Source organism: Lynx canadensis, chromosome B4 (genome assembly GCF_007474595.2).
Source record: "Lynx canadensis isolate LIC74 chromosome B4, mLynCan4.pri.v2, whole genome shotgun sequence".
NCBI classification, from domain to species: Eukaryota; Metazoa; Chordata; class Mammalia; order Carnivora; family Felidae; genus Lynx; species Lynx canadensis.
The window spans coordinates 45,476,619-45,493,760 of record NC_044309.1 but is presented as its reverse complement, the minus strand read 5'-3'; the positions used below and the strand labels follow the sequence as shown (position 1 = coordinate 45,493,760).

Below are 17,142 nucleotides of genomic sequence, written 5' to 3'. Positions count from 1 at the left end.
CAGTAGCCGCTCCTGCCTAGTGTGGATTGATGGTCTAACTTTCTTATTTCACAGTGAGGAGACCAGGGCCCAGAGAGATCTGGCAGATGGTGCTGGAGAAAGGCAACCTTTGACCCGTGGAGGCCTCAGAGACCATCCTGGCCAACGGCCTCCCCTCCACAGATGGGGATGCAGTGGCCTGGAAGAGGAAGCAGCCTGTTCAAGGTCATGACCGATGACTTGAACTTGAGCAGAGCTCACATGAAAGACACAGAGCAAGCCAAAAGAGGGGTAAAAACAGGCTGGTGGGGATGAAGGGCGGAAAGAGAGCCCCAGTGTTTAAGCAAGCAGTATGGTGTTCCTGGTGATACTGCAGGATTGTTCTGGTGTTGGAGGCTGAATAGATACAGATGAGAAGATTGGGGTAGGCTAAAAAATGGCAGAAAAACAAGTGTGATGCGTGAAACGCTGCAGAAAAAGAAACTGTGAGCTAGCGTGGTTTTCAAAAAGAAGAGAGATATTCTTACTACAGCATCCCCCGGAGTTCTCGAAAACCAGTTTACTGTCACAAAATCAGCGTAGAAAGGAACCCAGGGCAAAAAGTCACTTTTCCCATCTGTAGGACCGACGTTCTGTCACTTGGCCAGGCTACAAATATTTACTGAGTTCATACAGGCCAGGTATTGTGCTAGGCTTTGGCTCCTGGCTGAGGGCTGGCATATTAAAACGAGAAGACACATACCGCATAATTTCCCTTGTTCTAGTGCTTTCTGGATTTGGGCCGTCATGGTCTGTGGTTTGCCCTCTAGGCCCCCTTGTTGGGTGGATGGAGACACATCCTATCTATGTGTACTTTTGGAATGGTCTCCAGATGAGAGTAAGAGACTCCAGTTTTCAGGGGTTTCACTGTTGACTCTGGGGAGCTTTGGTAGGCTGGAGCCAGAATGGCTGGTTGTGAATGATCAATTACCGAACGCTGTGTATGTGCTCAGCACGTGTCGTGCGTCTTTCCTAACCCTCTGAGGCCTGAGGGGGCCGGGATATGAATTCCTGGGCTCCTGCACTACAGTGTGCTGACTTCCTTATGTTGGGTGAGGCCCAGCACACCTGGGCAGGGAGTGTCTAATTGGGACGTGGAGTATTTTAGATCCAACACATGCACCTCCCAGAGAATGAAACACACCCTTCTCAGGAGTATATTCACAAGGGGAATTGAGTCAGGTCACCCTGGGCAGGTTTCCCAAATCTCCCCGAGATTCTGCTTCCTCATATATGAAATGGGAATCACACATACTTTATAGGATCACTGCATTAGTGATATTGCAAGTGAAGGAAAAGTAATGAAAATAGCAACAATGCTACGTATCGGGTAGCCTACTAGCAGGCACTGTGCTGCACTTGACCTTGAGGACACCTTCTGAGGCAGGTGCTGTTGCTATTCCTATTTTATGGACAAGGAAGCTGGGGCTTAGAGGGTTTGGTAATTTACTCCAAGGGCACAGCTCGTGAGTGATGCACACACACACAGGATTCCAGGCTCTGCACCACTCTGAAGCCCGTGCCCCACCATTCTTCCTGATGGGTTTTCTATTCTCAGAGAAGCCAGTTAACAGGTAGATATCTGTAAAATTTTAGGCCTTTCCAGAACAAGGTTTAGCTCTGTTTAGTGTAAGCTTTATGAAATCCAGCCTTTTCTCTGAACAGCCCAAGCAAGGAACTGGCATAAAATGTGGCATTTTCTAAGAAGCTTAATCTTGCAGGAAACTGACATTAAACTTGAAATGACCATAAATCTCTTTACTGTAGCCTCCCCCCCCCTCCATTATCTGTGTCTAAACATTAATGGAATGTGCAAGTTACTGGGTTTTAGAAAAGGACAAACGGTGCTCTTCGTTGAAGACACCAGGTGCTCTGCGAGTTTGAACCCCATTCTGGGGACAGAGACGGCCAGCCACTTCTATTACCCGCCTGTCAGCCAGAGGGAGAGAGTGGGGGACCCAATCTGAGCACCATAAAGTACCTAGAGAAGTCAGGGTCACACTGAGAAGACTGAGAAGACTCTAGCTCATTTTTTAAAAAAGTTTTTATTTATTTATTTTGAGAGAGACAGCGTGAGCAGAGAAGGGGCACAGAGAGAGGGAGAGAGAGAATCCTAAGCAGACTCCGCACTGTCAGCACAGCGTCCGATGCGGGACTAGAACTAATCATGACCTGAGCAGAAACCAAGAGCCGGACTCTTAACTGACTGAGCCACCCAGGCGCCCCCTAGCTCATTTTTAAGGCTCTTGTAACAGGACAACTCTATTTCTAGGCAAAGCAGTGGGGAAGGCAATGGGCCCTAACCCTCCTTGCCATCTCCTTGCCCTGGAACACTGTTACTACAAATGGAAAACCAAGGACTGAGCTGCGGATTCAGTGTTTGTCCCATCATACAATGGCAGATGCATTTACATTTCCCCCCAGCCTCTCCCAGTTGGAAAACCTCTGACAAAACCAAATATTATCGCATAGAATGCCAGTAAATTAGAAGGAACAACAAAGGGGGTCTGTGTCTAACTCCTATATCGCTCCTCCACATGGGAGAAATCATCTTCACTGCAGGGGCTTGGTGTCACCTGGATCGGGACTCAATTCTCTCAAGTGTCCATTTTACTAACATTGAATAGTAATGAACTATTGGATTGTCTTCAACGGTTTGATATAAAGAAACTGTGCCCATATGAAGGTGAACAATATATTGCTAGTCCTCTCACCTCTCGGCCAACTGGAGCTAAAGTATAAAGCGGATGGTCCTTCCATCCCCTCTGCACAAAGACTTTCACTTTCATTGTGTCTGTGGTTTCTGTTTTACTGTTGTGGTACCTTCTACTTATCACAAAACAGTGCAGTGTGAACCAGACCATTTCTCCAAGCAAGGGCTTAACCAGCACTGAGGTCCATGCAGGGGCTTCAAACTTGGATCTTTATGTAAACCTTTTCCTAAAAAAGATCTTAGAGGGGTGCGCCTGGGTGGCTCATTTGGTTTGAGCCTCTGACTCTTGATTTCGGCTTGGGTCGTGGGATCAAGCCCTGCGTTGGACTCTGTGCTGAGTATGGAGACTACTTGGGGTTCTCCTCTCTCTCTCTCTCTCTCTCTCTCTCTCCCTCTGCCCCCTGAAGATGTGTTCTCTCTCTCAAAAAAATTTTTTTTTTAAAAAGATCTGGAATGCTATCTGCTCCTTGGTTGGTAAATGAAGGGCAGGGCTCACTGGAGAACAGACTTCACCTATATGTTTCAAGAACATTGGATTCTTGCAAACTTTTCCCTTTCATAAATGTGAAAATAACCCCAAACAAGCTGCCAGCTGATCACTTTAAATGACATTTAACCCAGCAAAGCCAACATTAGCTGAGTAATAAAAATATGTTGACATTCAAGACATATTGAATTATTCAGTCACTAACAGAGGTAGCAACAGGAATTTTGTGGCATAAAGCAGTTGTTTCAAACTCAGAGTATTAAGTGGCTTTTATAACTCTATTATTGATTGTTTGGTTTCTTTAGTTAAAAATTATTCCAGATGATAAAAATAAATGCCTGATCATACAAGAGATTTTTTTCCCTTTCTTCTTCTTCTTCTTCTCCTTCTTCTTCTTCTTCTTCTTTTTTTTAACAATTAAAGTTCAGCCATGTGAGTTAATTTGTTTTTAAGATTTCAATTAAATAAAAGGCAGAACCTTTTTAGTTCCCTAGATCCTCTGGAGGTTATTACCATAGCCTACCTGCAATTTTTCAGCTCTGTCGAAATCCACATCTGCACAGATACAATGTTCTTTGATCATCAATGAAAATGCTTAATAAATTCACCAAACGCTATAATAAAATTCACTAAACTCTATAAATAAAAGATTATCCTATAATATAACCCTCGAACATGCATGTGAAAAAATTTTATATTACAAAGTATTCATTAATTCTAAGTGCATTTCTCTTAAACTAAAGGGCCTTTATATGAAGGCACATGGGTATTTTAAACACATGTCCATTATTTGGATTGTCTCTTCCATGAGAGGAAGTTTATAAAAGGGTTTAGTTCAAGTGATGTGCCATTTTTTGGTTGCAGAGAGCATTCTCTCTCCTTCCTGCTGGGTGAGGTGCCCTGGGTACCCACAGCTAAAAGGCATTGTAAAAATTCCCTTCCTGTGGTTAAGGAGAAATATTTCCACTCCCACGTCTGTCTCTTACCAGAGACTCATTGTACACGCTCGCAGAGCAGAGACTGTAAAAAGATGGGCGATTCACACATAACCAACATAGTTTCTAATGAAAAAAATCATGCTAGACAAAGCTGATGTTTCAAAATCTGAGTGGGCAAGTCAAGTTATCGACAAAGGGAATGTTTAATGATGGTGGTTAATTAAAATTTTGGGAGAGCTTCTGAGAAAGTAATTTTATGTTGTTCTAACTGCCCAAATGGAATTTTAAATGAAGGTCTGTAAACTGGAGTTCCGTGGGTATAATCACCAACTCACCAGACGGTGAGTGTCTCTGTTTTACTTAAGTTTATTGCAAAAAATTAATGGATTTATTTCAGGTTCAGCAACAAAACCGCTAAGTAACGTACAAATTAGAAAGTTACTCCTCTGCTTGAGAGCAGTGGTTCTAAACCAGGGGCAATCTTGCCCTTTAGGGAAGGTATTTGGCAATGTTTGGAGATAATTTTGGTTGTCATAACTGGGGTGAAGGACGCTACTGGCCAGGGATTCTGCTAACTATCTTATAATGCACAAGTCAGCTCTCCCCCATTCCCCAACAAAGAATCATTTGACCCAATTACCACGAGTCCCAAGCTTGAGAAACTCTGCTTATAGGAACACGAGCTTTACAACATGCACAGCTCAGGGTTTTTTGTTTGTTTGTCTGGGTTTTTTTTTTTTGTTGTTTGTTTTTGTTTCCCACCCTCCCCCCGCCCCCCCCCCCAATTCTAGATCAGCCATTACCTAGAAGCAGATGAATCCAGCTCAGCCAACCCTGTGCTGATACACAGAGGTGTGTTTAAAATGGGCAACTGCTTGCGTTCTGCCACGGCTTAGGAAAACAGAAACCATATGTGCACGGTGGCAAGCTGGGTGGGGGAGAAGTGAGGGTGAGGGATAGAGATCTGTGCTTCCTGGCTCCACGGGGGCATGGGGACCACAGCTGCAAACGAGGTTGGCCCTTTTCACTTCTGGTTGCATAAGGCGTGGAGTGAGGCTGGGCTGCACTGGCAGAGCTGAGCTTAAAACCCCAGCCCCTGCTTTGCTCAGGTGGGGGCAGCCCGGGAAAACTGCATCCCTACCTCCCGGCAGTCGGGCAGTCACGTTGTATTACAGAAATGTGTGTCCTTAAGCAAACTGGAATTTCCAGTCTCCCCGAGCTCCTTCTACGATTTTCCGCCCAGCCACTGTGCTGTGACCGTTTTATCTTGTAAAAACGTTGTCCTGAAACTTCCTTCTCTTTCAGGGCTCTTTGATTTCTCGGTAGTGCAGTGAAAATAAACTGCAGTGACTCAGCCAGTGTGAGAAGGTGGAGACACTTGGGATACTCCCCCTGAGCAAAGCCCCGGGGGGTGAGAGGGAGCGCAGAGGTGAATCTCCAAGGAGATAAGGAAACCCGGGCGCCTTGAAGGGGTGCCCTTTGCAGGCCAGTGTCACTTGAAACAAATGCCTAGGACACAGGCCTCCGAGGTCAATGCCCCTGCCAGCTCTGGGGGGTGGGGGTGGGGGTGGGGCCAGCTGTACCCGTTGCCCTCCCCTCACTCTCTGCAGCCCTGCAGTAGGGCGAAGAAAAAAAACGGAGCAGAGAAGGGGCTCTCGTGCTCAGTAATTAGCCGACTGGTGCTGTGCATTTACATGTTGTCTCATTAGTACTCAACAGAGCCCGGAAATGGGTATTAGATTTTTTTTTTTTAATGTTTATTTATTTTTGAGAGAGACAGAGAGAGAGTGAAAGTGGGGGAGGGCAGAGAGAGGGAGACACAGAATCCGAAGCAGGCTCCAGACTCTGAGCTGTCAGCACAGAGCCCAACGCAGGGCTTGAACCCATCGACGGTGAGATCATGACCTGAGCCAAAGTCAGAGGCTTAACTGACTGAGCCGGCCAAGCACCCCTTTTTAAAAATAGAAAATATATTGGGGCGCCTGGGTGGCTCAGTCGGTTGAGCGTCCGACTTCGGCTCAGGTCACAATCTCACGGTTTGTGAGTTCGAGCCCCGCATCAGGCTCTGGGCTGATGGCTCAGAGCCTGGAGCCTGCTTCCGATTCTGTGTCTCCCTCTCTCTCTGCCCCTCCCCCATTCATGCTCTGTCTCTCTCTGTCTCAAAAATAAATAAACATTAAAAAAAAAAGTAAAAATAGAAAATATATATTTTTTAATGTTTACGGAAATGGGTGTTAGTATTCTCCTTATGATGGAGAAGGAAACCAGGCCTCAGGGACAGTAAGCCCCTGTTTGGAGACAAGACCTGGATTCCAATCCTGCTTATTCCTGAGTGCACGCTTTCCCACAGGCCCACGCTGCTTCCCCGGGAACACTCCGGGCCAGCTGTTGGTTGAGACCCCAGGTCGGGAGCCCTGGGGGTTCTGCAGAGGGTTATCTGCCTGAGACAGTGAGGGATGATGTGGCTCTTTTAGCTAGTACTGAAACCCTGGGCCTCTCTGGTTCATGGGAACACCCCACACCCGTCCTTCTCTTCCTCAAACACAGACATTTACACACAAGCATACAAAGGCACATCTTACCACCGAGGCCCAGGAACGAGACTGCCCCTCGTCACTTTCACACTGAACCCTTTAGACTTCTCTTTTATGAATTCTTTTTCCCCTCAGGGCGCCTATGTGGCTCAGTCGGTTAAATGGACAACTCTTGATTTCGGCCCAGGTCATGATCTCATGGTTCGTGAGTTTGAGCCCCGCATTGGGCTCTGCACTGACAGCATGGAGCCTGCTTGGGATTCTCTCTCTCTCTCTCTCTCTCTCTCTCTCTCTCTGCCCCTCCCCTGCTCGTGCTCTCTCCCCCTCTCTCTCTCAAAATAAATAAACTTAACAACAACAAAAAATAAAGTCTTTTTCCCTTCAAGGCTGGTCCCGAGGCTCATTAATAAAAATAAATAATTAAGTCCATGAGCCTCACTGGAAACCACTTGGCCAGCACTAAATACCGTGGGGGAGGAAGTAGGCGTGGAAGCAGGGGGAAGAGTACAGAGTGACTTCCCCTGGCCTCCCCGGGCCCCTGAGGATGTGCCTCCAACTTCTTTGGAGGCTTATCCAAGCGGAGCTTATTTTTCTTCATCTGACTGAAGGTTAGAGGCTTCCAGGATTGAACTTCTGTGCATACAGAACTCATCCAGTCAATAAAACCAAATCAGGAAAGTACATTGTTCTAGGCAGGTGACAAATGAGCAGTACAGGAGACTCCGTGTCTCCTAGATGAGAATCTTTTTGTTTCTGTTTAAAATGTAACCTTGAGAGATAATAGGCATATTTTTGCAAGTGTCTTTAAAGATCTGAAAGATTGCCATTATGTGTGTTATTAGAAAAGAGAGCACGAGCTTGGGGGCGGGGTGGATTTTATGTCTTATCTGCTGCAGATAACCATGAAGATGCTCATGTCTGCAAAGAGAATCAGGGAGCTAAGCAAAAGTTGTGAGATAAGCACAAGAAAAGAAATATTCTCTATTTGGATGGATCATGGACTTGGAACAACCCGTCTGTACAGACCTGTAAAATCCCCACGTTTGTGCAGCAAATGAAGGACGATGAATGGATTATAAACCGGTGCGCCAAATGAAACTTGTGTCCGTAGCAGATTTTGGGATTAAGGCCAGGGAAGGGACAAGCAGACAGGAAGTCTGGTAACTCAGGTTTTAATGGAATTGAAGAACTTTAAGAGAAAGCCAAATCGACTTAAAATTCTTCTTTGAAGACTTGGCTGTCGATAGTTAAAACCAAAGCAGAAGCTTAGTTTGTTTGAGGGCACAGAATCAGAGGAATCCTGCCTTATGTCAATAAAGACACAAAATTTGGCATCTAGAGATGCTATGCCCTGCCACCTAGAAAAAGACCTGGCACATACAGTTTCGTGATCATTTTTGAATAAATGGATGAATGACTTAACTGCACAATTCAGGTATGCAAAGAAACAACTTCTTCCACTTAACTGTATTTTATCGATGTTCATGATGCTATTGCAACTATTCCGGACTGGTCTGCAAATAGCCTACAGTCTAGCACTTGCCTCCTTTCTTACATCACTTGTTATTGTTCTTTCTACATGTCTTAGGCATGCCTCATGCTGTAAAGTGCAAGTAATTCCTTGAGAGCGGGGACAATGTTTTCAACTTCTGCATCCCACGTTATGCCTAGGATTTGAAGCACACTGTGCTGCACATCCGAATCAACAATGCCGTAGAACGGGGGGCAGCAAATGTTTCCTGCAGCGTTTTCTGCAAATATTTTAGGCTCTGTTGGCCATACAACCTCTGTTGCAACCGCTCCACTCCGCTGTTACAATGCCAGAGTGGCCTCCCGACAGCACTAAGTGAATGGGTGTGGCTGTATGCCAATAAAACTTGATTTACAAAAACAGGCGGTGGCTGATTTGGCCCACGGGCCAGAGTTTCCAATCCCTGCTCTGGAGTCCCAGGTCAGAAGGAAACACGGGTGTTGGAAAGGACACTGGAGGAAACTCAAGGCTGGACTCTGGATGTGCCTGAATCTCAGTTTCTTCATCTGTGAAAGACCCTTCTGGCTTCGAAATCACCGAGTTCTAAGAAGGAATGTCAATATGTACTAAAAACACGACTCACGGCATCACTGGTGCTACGTCTCATCACCTTATGGTGCTCACCGCCAATATACCCTTTGGATATGAAACACATTGGCAAAGCACAGACCAGTAAAACGTTCGTGGGCTGAGAAAAGTGCTAGAAGGTTCACAGATGCTGCCCCAACCCCCTATGTCTTACCGCCCCCACCACGCAATCCCTTCATGAGCATACCAAATAGAAACTAAGCCCAGAAAGAAGCAATTTGGGGGTACCTGGGTGGCTCAGTTGGTTGAGCATCCGACTTCAGCTCAGGTCATGATCTCGTGGTTCACGAGTTCGAGCCCCGCGTCGAGCTCTGTGCTGACAGCTCAGAGCCTGGAGCCTGCTTCGGATTCTGTGTTTCCCTTTCTCTCTCTGCCCCTCCCCTGCTCACACTCTGTTTCCCTCACTCTCAAAAATGAATAAATGTTAAAAAAAAATTTTTTTAAAGAAAGAAGCAGTTTGCTCACTGTTACATACACCACTGGCTATTCAATAAAAAGTTTGAACCCAGGGGTCTTGGCTCACTCTATTCCATATTAAATCCTTTCCCATAAACTCTGGCTATTCTCACTTATTAAGCTCAACAGCAGTCCTTCTTATCCTCTTAAAAATAAGTGATACCTTTAAAAATAAGCTACATGCTATGTTTAAATAGATCTAATTTGTGGTTTGTATTTAAGCTGTCTACCACCTCCTACATTTCTTCTATGGATTTTTTTTATTAAAAATTTTTTTTTAATGTTTAGTTATTTTTGAGAGAGAGAGAGAGAGAGAGAGAGAGAGAGAGAGAGAGAGAGAACGAGCAGGGGAGGGGCAGAGAGAGAGAAACACACACAGAATCTGAAGCTGGCTCCAGCTCTGAGCTGTCAGCACAGAGCCTGATGCGTGGCTCGAACTCACGAACTGTGAGATCATGACCTGAGCTGAAGTTGGACGCCCAACCGAGTGAGCCACCCAGGCACCTCTCTTTTAGTGATTATTTTAATTCTTCTACAAGACCAATACCTAAGTAAACTATCATAGTTTTGCAGATCACCTCCAAACTGTATGATAAAATCCCAATTCGGTGATATTAGAAAGTGAGGGGAAAAAAAGAATTATGAAATATGATAGATTTTTAATGGACTTGGAGTCCTAGATTTATATTTCTACCTGAAATAGATAAAAATATACTGGACCTTACCTTGCTCTGGAGTTTTCTCTATCAGGAATGACCTCTCTTTTTCTAACATTCACTTGCTCATATTCTAAGCATGCTAAGCCCAGCTGAAAGCCAGCCCCTCTGCGAAACCTTCCCTAACACCCCGACTCTGACTCCTCATGACCCCGACGCTGACTCCTATAGTACTTGACGGGAGTCCTTCACAGACCCCACACACGACACTGACCGCCAACTGCATTCAGCCTTTTCAAGATTTTCCAAGATTGTGTGTTAGACCTCCTGGAACACCCCACCCCCATGAACGCAGTCCAGTGCCCAAACACAGCAAGCGCCCAAATACATAAATCCAAAAGTACTTGAGCAAATGGCATCCGAATGGACAGAAATCTGGCTTCCCTTTTTGATCCGCATTCATAAGCGGTGTTTCCATCCACACCCTCCGGCGATGGCATTCGGCAGTGCTGTGCAAAAAGCTTCAGGAACTAAGTTTTCGCAGTATTCGTATCTGCTCTACAGGTATGAAGGCTTTTTTATGGCTGTTCAGTAATGCCACACTTTACACAGGAATAACTCAATGAGTTCGGCCCCTAAGAAATAGAATTTTACAACGATCTGGTGGTCCAAAAAGACACTAGAAGGGTAGGAGAGAAGAGACAGGGCTATCCCAAGTGAAACAAAAGGGCATGGAGCCCTGAGGAGTTCGCTTCAGAGGGTTAGAATCAAGACAAAGTGTTCGATTGTAGACTTTCTAACCCTATCATTTCACCCTTGAGAAAAACAGTGACTTGCAGTTAAATCAGCTGGTCTGGATTTGGTTAAATTAGTTAATACTTACATCTGGAGACTTTTAAACTTGTGAGCATATCATTAGAGCTAATTAATCATAATTTTATAGATTCTATCACACCGAGGAGCATTCCTCAAAGGGTCTGGGCCCTAGGGTTACTTTATGTGAATATTCTGACTTCCTAGGGTCATAAAGAAAAGCATAGACTCCCCTATTCTGTGTGTTCTTGAGAGAGACAAGGGCATCCATGGGTGCCAAGTTTCATCACTGGGCTGCTTTGATATTCCATGGAGTGTCTTATTGATGGGGCTAACTCCATCATGAAACAATTCTGATGTTTAGGAATAAGATTTTAAAAAATCGTAGCACAATTTCTTTTTTTTTTTTTTAATTTTTTTTTTTTAGTGTTTATTTATTTTGAGAGAGAGAGAGAGAGAGAGAGAGAGAGAGAGAGAGACGGAGCATGAGTGGGGAAGGGCAAAGAGAGAGGGAGACACAGAATCCGAAGCCAGCTTCAAGCTCAGAGCTGTCAGCACAGAGCCTGACGCAGGGCTCGAACCCACAAACTGCGAGATCATGACCCTGAGCTGAAGTCGGATGCTTAACCGACTAAGCCACCCAGGCGCCCCTCGTAGCACAATTTCTAAGAGACTAATACTTTAAAATTTATAAACCTATTAAATAAGGAGAAATAACTCCATAAGTCTAAATCATTTAACTTTCTTGATGGATGGGCTTATCTTCAATTCCTAGAAGTCTCTGATAAGACAGCGTGACAGAGGAGGTGGACAGGACGTATGTTGCTGGGGAAGGCAGGTTCCTCGAGAGCAGCACTACCAGCAGCAGCCAACGGCACAGCAGTGAGTGCCTTGTTGCCCCTGTTACCCAACCCCTGTTTGACCTTTGCTCCTCTGGGGTTCTGTTTCCTCCGTGGCTTCCCTGGTCCAGATGACTTTTCATATAAAATGAATATAGCGGTAATAAGCAGCTTCTAAGAGCTACCCGGAGAATGAGAAACAAGTAGAAAGTATCTGCAAAATGTCCAGTACTGCTGTATAGACCGTGCAAGAAATAAGACACGAAGGGTATGTATAGGCAAGAAAGGTCTGGCCTGGGAAGCATAAGACAAGTCATTTATATGCTTCACAGTAATGTACTGACCCCATCCTCTTTCTCCAACCATCTGGGGAAATTCACGTGTCTTGTTTGAGCGCTTTGCTTCTTTATAAACCCCCTATGTTTTTCCTTTCACGATTTGTTTTTAGATTAAAACATACATACACACATAGGCATATATGTAAAGGTAGAGAAAAAAATAACACGAATCCCTGTTGTATCCGTCACCCAGCCATACAGCCGTTAGCTCACAGCCAGCCTTATTTTATGTACACCCCACCCATGCTTCACCCCCAGTGCCGTGGGATCCTTTTGAATCAAATCCCAGACACAGATCATTTCACTTTTCATGGTTTTTCAAACGTAAGTCACATTTCTTTGCCATTTCATTTTCTTCATTCAACACACTCACGTAAATGATTTTAACAGTAAAACTGAGGCAACACTGGAGGTGTACCTGAAGCCAGAGAAAAATTTAGAAACAAATAATTTAAATAAAAAAGGGACAATGCGTCACGGCAGAGGGAGTTAATGTAGCCTGTAGCTCCCTGTGCGGTCACGCTGTTAGGAGCACAGCTCCATCCTGGGGCTTAGCTGGGGCTCTGGCCTGGGGGACAGCTCATGGAGGAAGAGGGCATTTCTCGCCTTTCCCTGACCGGGTCTGACGACTTCTTCCTCTGTGCCTCCCTCCCGTTACTGAACACATATTCCCCTTCAGCCCTGAGCGACCTCTCTGCAAAGCCCTTCCTCAATTCCTGCAGTCAAAATGCACCTTCTCCCTGCTTTGCTTCCACAGGACTTAATTATCCTAGCACACAGTCAGCACTCGATAAGTGCTCGTGTACCGAATGAATGGGACATATGACTGATTTCACCGTGCCTTACAGCTTAGTTAGTGGTTTTCCCATCTGTCTCCGCCAGTAAATATTAAATTCCTTGAGGAGACAACTGTTCCATCAGCTCTGTGTCCCCCTACTTCCTGATGCATTTATCTGTGCATAGTAGGTGCTCAACAACTGTCTCCTGAAGGGAGAGATGCTCTAGGAAAAGAGCTGCCCTTGCCAAGTGGCTGGAGGAGTAAGTGTCTGGGGGATGACTTCATGTAAATTACGGGCAGACGAGCACAACACAATGTGTAGATTTTTTCCCACTGGTTTCCACTCGTTTCTTGTCTGAGGGAAGCAAATTTGGGCTTGTCATCATAAAAGGAGAAGAATTCGGGAGTGGTTTCCTCTGTCCAAACGACCCAGGAACATCTGCCTCCAATACCATAATCGTGTTTTTCTCTCCCACCTTCTCCCAAGGTGAAGGCTACGTTGAGTTACTGCCCACGGGAAAGAATTACAGGTCTGAATCTGAGACAAAGGTTCTTTATGCTGTGTCTGGTCATTAATTAGCTGCTGGAAACTTCAAGACAGGGCCATTAGCATGCTCATAAACCTTTTATTTTAAATGTTTTCGCTTAGCCATGATTCTGATGTGACTCTCCTTGTAAGCTGGACGTAGGACATTTGTTTCTTAACATTTCTGAGGCTCATTAACTACTCCATCCCAGCGGCTCATTAACTAGCCCATTAGGGATTTCACTTCATTCAGGCAGAAGCCTCCGCTTGCCCTCACAGAACCTTCGAGGGCGCCTAATTGGGAACCCGTGTGAGGCCAGCTGCAAGGCTGGGGAGACAGCGGGGCTTGTCAGGTCTCCCCTGAGGCTGGAGTTGTCGTGAGGGGGGCGGCGCTCACCTACCTGCTATTCTCCCAATGGGCATGGCGTGCTCCTCGGGCGGGGAGACAGAGACCATGATGTGGTTCATGTACGCCAGGTCTTCCCGATGGGACAGGTTGATGGGCTTGCCTTCCCTATGCAGCCCGTCCTCGGAGAGCCTGGACTGTTTGAAATCCACGGAGTGCCGGGGGTTCAGGATCAAAGGGTGCATGATGGGACTGGGCATCAGCTGGATCACGCGTGTGCTCTCCTGCCGGGGGCTCGATGGCTTCTGGTGGGGCTCGGAGGACGGCGGGCAGTGGTTATTCTCCATGGGAGACACTGACAGGGGGTAGGACTCCTGGTGGTTGTTCTCCTGGTGGAGCCTCGGCCCCTGGGCCCTCTCGGCCGGGGAGAGGCGGCGGATCATGTTGTCCAGGGGGGACCGGAGGGGCCGCTGCTCGGGGTCGGGAGAAGGCCGGTGATTGGCTGTGACAGGCGATCTAGACCGGTGCAACAGTTCAATGGTGGGGGGGTTGTGGTGCACGTTCTCCACCGGAGGCCTCGGGGTCCTCTGGACACAATTATCTGTGGAGCAGAGGAAGAGACCATCACTGACCCCGGTGAGTTGTCCGGAGAGGGAGCCTGCTGTGGTTATAAAGGTAGTGAGCACTGGAGCCCGTGTGTGTGCTGGGCAGCACCTTTCGTCCCTGGATATGGAACGTCTTTTTTGCTGTTTAAAAAAACAATGAAAAGGGCACCTGGGTGGCTCAGTCAGTTAAGCATCCGACTTTGGCTCAGATCATGATCTCATGGTTTGTGGGTTCGAGCCCCGCATCGGGGTCAGTGCTGACAGCTCAGAGTCTGGAGCCTGCTTCGGATTCTGTATCTCCCTCTCTGTCTCTCTGCCCCTCTCCTGCTCTCTGTTTCTCTCTCTCTCTCTCTCAAAAATAATAAATAAACATTAAAAAAATTAAAAAAACCAAAGTGCACATACTTGAAATTCTTTTCCTACACTAGACAGGCTAAGAATGACCACAAGCTTTCCATTAATCACTTACTAGTAGCTTATAAACACAAGGAAGCCAAATTTGTGTTCTTTAGCTTTTCGTTACTTGACTCTTGGATGTGGCTTTTGGATTCCTTAAGGGTTGCTTTCCAGATACTTTCACGGGCTTACATTTTCATCACTAAATGTATGTATTCTCTACCTCTGGGGCATTGTTGTTGGTGTTAATGATAATGACACTATTATACTACTGCTAAAGCAGTTACTATATCCTTGGTACTGGATTATACAGTTTAAAATGTATAACACTCCTAAGTAGGAGATGCTAATACCATTATTCCTATTTTACAGGTGATAAAAAGGAGGCATACAGAAGTTCAGCAACTTACTCAAAGACACACAGACAGGGAATTAGACCCAGACTCTGGTAAGTACTCTGGCAGGTACCCATTACAATTCCTGCCACTTTGCTATACAGAAACCAGGGGGAAAAGTATCAAAACCTGCTCTAAGCATGGACAGTGGGTCTGATTTACAGAATGACAATCTTGAAAGAAGATTTGGGATCTTTTTTTTTTTTAATTTTTAATGATTATCTATTTTTGAGAGAAAGAGAGAGACACAGAGTGCAAGCAGTGGAGGGGCAGAGAGAGAGGGAGACACAGAATCCGAAGCTGTCAGCACAGAACTAGATGTGGGGCTCGAACTGACAAACCGTGAGATCATCGCCTGAGCCGAAGTTGGACGCTTAACTGACTGAGCCACCCAGGCGCCCCAGGATCATTTTGTTTCTGAGTGCACAGACCCTATGAATGCTCATAGACAGGTAGAGGTAAGGAAGGAAAAGGAGGGATGGGCACCCCAACAATGCCTCCACCCCATCCCCCTTGAACTTCCAAGCTGGTGATACTTGAGAGCAGGGACAACATCAGAAGAGTACATAGCTCAGCAACAGAAGTAGTCCTGTGGGCTGGGTTGAGGGATGGACCAGCCTATGTGTGGCTTTAGGAGCACCTGCTTAGGGGAGGGAAGGAACAAAAATCTGCCTACAAAAACGGAACTTGCTACAGTGCCTCAAACTCATCTTCGTGAGGTTTCTCTGGCCGCCTCTGTTCCCAGAGCTGTTGCACCAAAAGGATGCACACGCTTTCAGGTCCTTGCTGTGGTCAGAGATTTGCCCATGATTCTAAGTCAAGCAAGTCAAAGATATCTCCTTTGTCCATTATGGTAATATCTATAGGAAGAACGTATAAAGGGGATCCAGGAATCTGATAGGGTTAGTAGACAGAGATTAAGGTGGTGGCCAAAACTGGGTGGTCCAAGTTTTACAAAGGATTAACAGAAAAATGGGGATGCCTCTAGATCTCAGTTATAGGAGACAGTGAACAAAAGAAATATTGTTCACGATCACTGAAAGATCACCTGCTTGCAGGCAAAGGGTTTATTTCGTAACTAACGCGTAGCCTGCTTCCATGCATCTAAAAGTGTTTACTCGCTCGAACAGCTATCAGTAGGAGACTGGCTTAATAAATTATACTCTATCTGTAAACAATGGAGGACTACACAGCTATAAAACAGAATGAGGGGTGTGTCAATATTCTCCTAAGGCCTGGTCTCCAGGCTCTATGATTAGGTATGCGAAGGCAGGCGAAGTATTTGGTAGTCCAGCACCTTTCTGTAATAAAGGAGAAGGCGATTCCAGTCTGACAGATGACAGAGTGGCTTGTACCCAACTAACATTCCTACATATAGAAATGACGGAACATTTATAAAAGTTATTTGAAGGTACTGGAGAACACTGAAGGGGGTTTCACTCTGGAAGAGAACTGTACAGGTGAGATCCAAATTTATGTAGCCCTGAGGGTCCTCCCCAGTTCACGTTAGCAGGGGGCCGGTAGAAAATGAACCGGAAGTTGTGTAATCTGTCAGGGAATAGAGTGTGGAGTTGCCCGAATGGCAAAAAATTGAGAAAGCAAACCCATAAAGGAGAGAGCCTCAGGGGGAGCAGCCGCTAAATTGGCACATAAAGTTCCCTCAAATCCTTAACATGTGCTCCTGAACAGCGCATGTGCAGGGGGAGCTCTAAAGAGCTCAGTGGAAAGCAACAGCTGTATGGCTGAAAGATAAGAGCAGGAATGTCAGTTACTGGCCCCTGTATTGGAGACAGAATTCAGAATTTGAATCCTAGCAACAAAGGCTCTGTAAACACCTCAGGCTGTTTATTAGCCCAGAACGGCCACACCTTAGGAGTAAGGACTATGCTCCAGAACAAAGGGATTTTCTTGAGGGCTAAAGGCAGAACTGAAATGGATCTGCCCCAAACAAATGCAGGACCAAGTCGCCACAAATTCAAAGTGACTGGCTAGTCATTTACCTGCTGGAACAAAAATCAACATTCTTCAGAGGAATGTAACATAATCTAGAGTCTCTACAATGTATCACGTGTAATGTCCAGTATTCAATAAAGATGTTCTGGATATGTGAAAACAAAACAAAACAAAACAAAACAAAACAGAAAAATGTGACCCATAATCAACAGGAAAGGCAGTCAACAGAAAA

At 45.8% G+C, this 17,142-nt stretch overlaps 1 protein-coding gene across 4 annotated transcripts in view; it reads right to left on the bottom strand.

Moving 5' to 3' along the window:
* The window catches only part of ETV6 (ETS variant transcription factor 6), a 254,814-nt gene that overhangs the window by 10,515 nt on the left and 227,157 nt on the right, over positions 1 to 17,142 (bottom strand). For all 4 annotated transcript variants that reach the window (XM_030321731.1, XM_032593909.1, XM_032593910.1 and 1 more), the window contains one exon: positions 13,617 to 14,162. In XM_030321731.1, the coding sequence (XP_030177591.1) occupies positions 13,617 to 14,162 (546 nt within the window). The remainder of the gene's footprint in view (positions 1 to 13,616; positions 14,163 to 17,142) is intronic.